Source organism: Tachypleus tridentatus, chromosome 2, assembly GCF_004210375.1.
Source record: "Tachypleus tridentatus isolate NWPU-2018 chromosome 2, ASM421037v1, whole genome shotgun sequence".
Taxonomy (NCBI): Eukaryota; Metazoa; Arthropoda; class Merostomata; order Xiphosura; family Limulidae; genus Tachypleus; species Tachypleus tridentatus.
The window spans coordinates 143,589,005-143,595,004 of NC_134826.1; the positions used below are offsets into that span (position 1 = coordinate 143,589,005).

Here is a 6,000-nt window from a genome sequence, read left to right on the forward strand (position 1 = left end):
ACACCCAATGATGTGGCATTATCAATGTAGAGAGTGATACACCTGAATGATGTGGCATTATCAATGTAGATGATGTGGCACATCACCTGATGATGTGGTGTTGTCAACGTGATACACCTGATGACAGATGATACAATGTAGGGAAGGTACACCTGATGATGCAGTGTTGATGTGGTGTTATCAACGAGAGTGGCACATCTGATGATACACCCTGATGATGTGACAGTGATACACCTGATGATGTGTTGGTGTTGTCAACGTAGGGAGTGGTACACACATCTGATGATGTGGTGTTATCAACATAGACAGTGATACACCTGATGATGTGGTGTTGTCAATGTAGAGAGTGGCACACCTGATGATGTGGTGTTATCAATGTAGGGAAGGTACACCTGATGATGCAGTGTTGTCAATGTAGAGAGTGACACACCCAATGATGTGGCATTATCAATGTAGAGAGTGGCACATCTGATGATGTGGTGTTATCAATGTAGGGAAGGTACACCTGATGATGTGGTGTTGTCAACGTAAGGAGTGATACACCTGATGATGTGTGTTGTCAACGTATGGAGTGATACACCTGATAATATGGTGTTGGTTAGTGGTCTGAATATCTTCATCCATGGTGGATGTGAAAAGCTACAGTAGCCCAAAAGTGATTATTTTAATGGTTATTTGGAGAATAAAGAACAGCATCATTAATCTGAATGTCCGTCTGTTGCTTTGTTCTTTTTATTCTCAACTTTAACAATTCTGTCTATAACATGAATTTAGTCATTCACATTTTAATCAGTGATAAGACATGTTTATAACAAAAAAAGGAAATTGGTATACAAAATTTACAATAGCCTTTCTCACCAAGTTCTGTTTTAGAGTATAAAAAGAATGTTTACAGTGCAGACGTGAATAATTAAAAACAAATGCACTTAGTTTTACAAATGATCTTTGACAAAACTACTTATGTTTTCACTATTAATTTCCAGTGTCTCTAAGTAACAATGATATGTTTGTAAATATGAATAATTAATTTTATTTGGGCAGCATGTTAAACTAATAAATACCAACTGCTTGAATAGATCAGTATGTAAATTAATCAGGTAGTAGATACCCCTGAGCTCAACATGTCCACTAACTAATTCACCAAGTTTTATATTTTAAACACAGCTTTTTGTAAAAATGTTTGTTTGCCAAATAATGTTTTAAAAACTGAGAAACAACAACAATTAATAATAATAATAAATGCCCGGCATGACCAAGCGTGTTAAGGCGTTCGACTCGTAATCTAAGGGTCGCAGGTTCGAATCCCGGTTGCACCAAAACATGCTCACCCCTTCAGTTGTGGGGGCATTATAATGTGATGGTCAATCCAATTATTCATTGGTAAAAAGAGTAGCCCAAGAGTTGGCAGTGGGTGGTGATGACTAGCTGCCTTTCTTCTAGTCTTACACAGCTAAATTAGCGACGGCCAGCGCAGATAGCCCTCGAGTAGCTTTACGCAAAATTCAAAAAACAATAATAATAAAAATAAAATGTGATCATAAGCTATTCTGTAAGTTAAAACATTCAAACTTAGTCATCACTTAATCAGAAAGTCAATAAATGTTTTTCACTAGATAAAACAACTTATGAAAAGCTTACAACATCTACACCATTATAAAAAATCCAATTGTGACCTAAACTTGATCTTATTATTCAGAATAACTGTTGACAAATGTTTGAAGTTATCAAACAAAAGCAAGCGTAGAATGGATTAAACTAACACACATCATAATTATGCCTTGCATTATACAGCAGAAGAATAAATATATCTGGAAGATATTAAAACAGTTTATTATTCCACTTACGATATTCAACTTACTTATAAAGTTGAAAAAAACAACCAGTTAGCCTTTTTTCGGATGCACTTATTATGAAAAAAAATAAATTAGAAACTATGGTATTACAACATTTTTTTTCTGTTATGGTGCTACAACATCAAGAATTATGTTATCCAAAGTAGCACAAAATGTCAGATCGTTACACTTATGTTTACAGGTCTTTAAAACTGTGTTCCAATACAGAAGATTTCAGAAATGAATTGTTACTTATTAAAAATGTAAAAAAAATGTAAAAAAAAAAGTTATTTTCACTCAACCGAATAATACGACCACTAGAAATATTAGAGAAATCACTAAAACAATGTGACACTGCAAAAAAACTTAATCTTAAAAAAAGATGGACGGTTAGTAAATCAGAAAGTATGTAGATGGCATCACGATATTTTTTGAATTGTGAATTAATGTCACAGGTCCATTGCTTTTGTACTTATATAGTACATAGTAATTGTTTTTGACACTTCTGAAGATGATGTGAAACCACATTAGAACATGTGGAGTAATAACCACTAATTAAACAAGATTTGCACTTGTGTATTATAAAATGTTGTCCATTTATGGATTGTTAATATTTTAAACATAAACATACTTTCATTGAATTTTAACCTTTTAACATCATATTACTCAAATATAATCTTAATTTTACAACAGTAGTTTTGCAATTCTTACATGATAATTTCTTGTTTGTAATTACAATGCTTTTTTCTAACTTTATAGATAATAAAAAAAATTCCAACTTAATTTCAGTATGTGAAAATATCATATCTGTGTAATTCAATTAATTAATTATGGGTATAAACAAAAATAATTTTAAAAAATCAAATATCAAAATTAGTGTCTTTATTATTGCTGTTGTCAATTATTCCAATCATCAAAATATCATTTGACAATTAACAAATTCCACTAATCTCCTAGCTCAAAATAATGTGCTGAAATCAGTTAGCAGAATGATAGCAAATATAAAACAATGATGTGCTAAAACAGTTGTAATTTTTGTCCCTGGTGTGTAGAATTAGAGTTAATATCACTGAAATCTTTAAACGTTATTAGTATTATCTGCCACAGGTGTTGGTGTTTTTTGTGACATAGTAAATAATAATAATATGAATACTAGAAGTAACAAGTATGAAGTTAGTAATCCAAACTCCAAATTATATTTTTGGCAAAACTTTTTGGTTGTTGGAATTGTTGGGTTATGAAAATTTGTCCAATGATATCGTATGTGTTAATAGTTTGAATTCCACGTTTTTTATTGTATAGACATTAATAACTGTTGAATATATTTTGTCTAAATATTTAAGATAATTTAAAACATGAGTAAATCAATGTGAAATTATTCAGACTAAAAGCAAACACCACATAGTCATATGTACCCTTCCACAAGGTTATTGCTAATGGAGAAACAACTCTAGGACATCTCTAGTTCTGTACTTGAGGAAACATTTAATCTATTGTTTCCAATACTCAACTGAAGCTTTCTTTTGAACTTTATCACTGCAACACTCAAACAAAGCTTTCTGTTTTTCAAGCATTTATCATTTGTGATCACTCAAGTTACATCAGCTTGGTGGAAAGGTTTCAGAGATTGGTTATTGAGATGACCCTTAATCAAAATAAGTTAAATCACGAAATTAAACTGAGATATTGTACTACAGAATGTAGAAAAACAGGAAATGACTTAATTCAAACTTTTGGTACATAAAGACACACAATAATAATAATTAATACAACATAAAAATACAATAATGAATTTATTTGAGAAATGTTTTCTGGCATATTTTATACGAATAAAATTTATTAGTTTTATAAAACATTTAGTCCATTACAAAACAAATTGATTATAGTAAGTTTATTTCTTCCATTAGCTCTATATATTAATACTAGTTTGTTTTTTTATTCAGTAACTGTTCTACTAATTTAGCACTTTTGTCTGGCTGCAAACCATATAAAAGACAAAAATTTGAAATTCAAGTATATAAAAGCAGTAAACTCGAACTTTCAAAAAACGATGATGAATAATACTAGCATATTAATATTTTGGGGTATAAAATAAAACAGAAAAAAATTAAAAACTCCTTACCCACAGTTCAATACCCCAGTTCACGCTTGAATCCATTCAATATTTAGAAATTGTATCTCAGTATCTGTTACACTTTTGGTCTCCTGTAGTGTAATACAGTCAACGATAGTCTGAACATCTCTTTATATCTCACAATGTCTGAGAAATGTACTATGTGGTAAAAATCTTAATAGATGTAGTGTTCTGTTTCATTACTATCTCTCACCTACAAATTATTATACTTTTATGAGGTACAGCAATACCTCAAATATAAAAGCCTAAGTAACAATAACAACACTTACGAAGTTTTGGAACCTTAGACAATACCTACTCACACCGACAGGCCACTTCATAATAATAAACTAGTACCACCCAAATTCATGTTTTACTTTCTTAAAATAAAAACAAAGACATCGAAATACTTTTTATATATAATTATGAAGTTAATGCACTTTCCTGGATTGTTATAACTAACATTTCTCGAAAGTTAACTTTTACAACTGTCAAAACTTAGGTTAATAACACGGCGTTACACCATTACATACAATGTAGGCGTACGGAACAAGTTCACGAACTTTTGGAACAGAAGGCGTTCTAAATTATTTTTTACTTTTAATTTTATCTCATCATATGTCTATTAGTATTAGTATTAAGTTGTTAAGTCATCGATGCACATTTAATTTTGATTCATTTTGGCACACAAAGTGAACTACCAAAAACTATATATAACGTATTTCTGTCAAACCCATATTAAATTTAAAATATCTCAATTAGTATAGATATCAAAATAACTACACCCATCAGTACGATATTAGTTGTTTTTTTTCATTGTATTTAATGTGCAGATATACTTCGTTCACAATGTACACTAGTGCCATCTCGTACCACCGAAAGGAATATTTTTGATAAATGAAATTAAGTCCAATGAGATTCCAATATTTAAGAAGTCAGCTATATTGTAAAAATAATTTCCAATCTGCATTTAAACAGTATTTTCCGAAAAAATAAAATGGGTATTTCATTTTGCCACTACAAAATAATATTATTCTTTTTTTTTCCAGTATCAGGTTTAATTATTGTCATGCGTAAACCAAAAGAAGGGTCTATATGTACGAACCCCGATGTTGAGTAATACAAGTTTAAAAATTACAGTCGAGACATATGGAGTTTGGTTTAGTTTAAATTTTGCGTAAAGCTACACGAGGACTATTTCCTCTAACCGTCTTTAATTTAGCTGTGATAGACTAGATGAAAGCCAGCTAGTCGACACAACCTATCGCCAACTCTTCGGTTAACCTTTTAACAGTGAATAGTAGGATTGATCGTCACATTATAACGCTCTCTTGGCTAAAAGAGAAGTATGTTTGGTGAGAGGAATTAGAACCCATGAACGTCAGATTGCAAATCGAGGACCTTAACCATGAGGCCATGCCAAGACTGCCACATGAGACCTTCAATATAAAGCCGCCAACTGGCGGTTCATGGGCAAGTTTAATTAAGTTTGTTTGTTGTTTTTTTGCAAAAAATCGGGTTTTGATAACAGAGTTGAGCAGAGTACTGATAGTCCATTATATAGGGTGTAACGATCAATCCCACTAATCGTTGGTAAAAGTGTAGCCCAAGAGTTTGGGGTGGGTGGTGATGACTCGCTGCCTTCCCTCTAGTCTTCCACTGTTAAGTTAGGAACGGTTAGCGCAGATAGCCCTCATGTAGCTTTACGCAAAATTCATAAATAAACGAACAAACCTTTATAGAGAGATTGACAGTCGTATTGGTTGGTAGTAAAATCTGACATTGCTGCATTGTTTGGTGACACTGTAATGTCCAAAGACAATAGTTTCTGTTCAACTTCTTCCAGATTTAAGTGTGTCTGGTGACAGGACAGAATTAGACAGTGTTAACCTGTCATGGATACTTTCTTTTACTAACAGATTATATTATTTTTTAAAGGTGACAGTGTTCTTAGCAGTTATATAAATACTGATCGAAATGCACTTGTAAATGAATGAGTCTCAAACAATTGGTTTGTTGTACGAATTGTGTGATATTACTTATATGCAAAAACGG

At 31.8% G+C, this 6,000-nt stretch overlaps 1 protein-coding gene across 5 annotated transcripts in view; it reads right to left on the bottom strand.

Annotated features, from left to right (window-relative positions):
• The window catches only part of LOC143245274 (formin-binding protein 1 homolog), a 52,883-nt gene extending 48,141 nt beyond the window's left edge, over window positions 1–4,742 (bottom strand). Inside the window, exon 1 of one of the 5 annotated variants that reach the window (XM_076491437.1) lies at window positions 4,236–4,742. In XM_076491437.1, coding sequence (XP_076347552.1) covers window positions 4,236–4,286 — 51 coding nt within the window. In that variant the 5' untranslated portion in view covers window positions 4,287–4,742. Of the gene's footprint in view, window positions 1–3,954 lie in introns of all 5 variants that reach the window. The other 4 variants (XM_076491432.1, XM_076491434.1, XM_076491433.1 and 1 more) reach the window with 4 other exon arrangements.
• Between the last annotated feature and the right edge of the window lie 1,258 nt (window positions 4,743–6,000).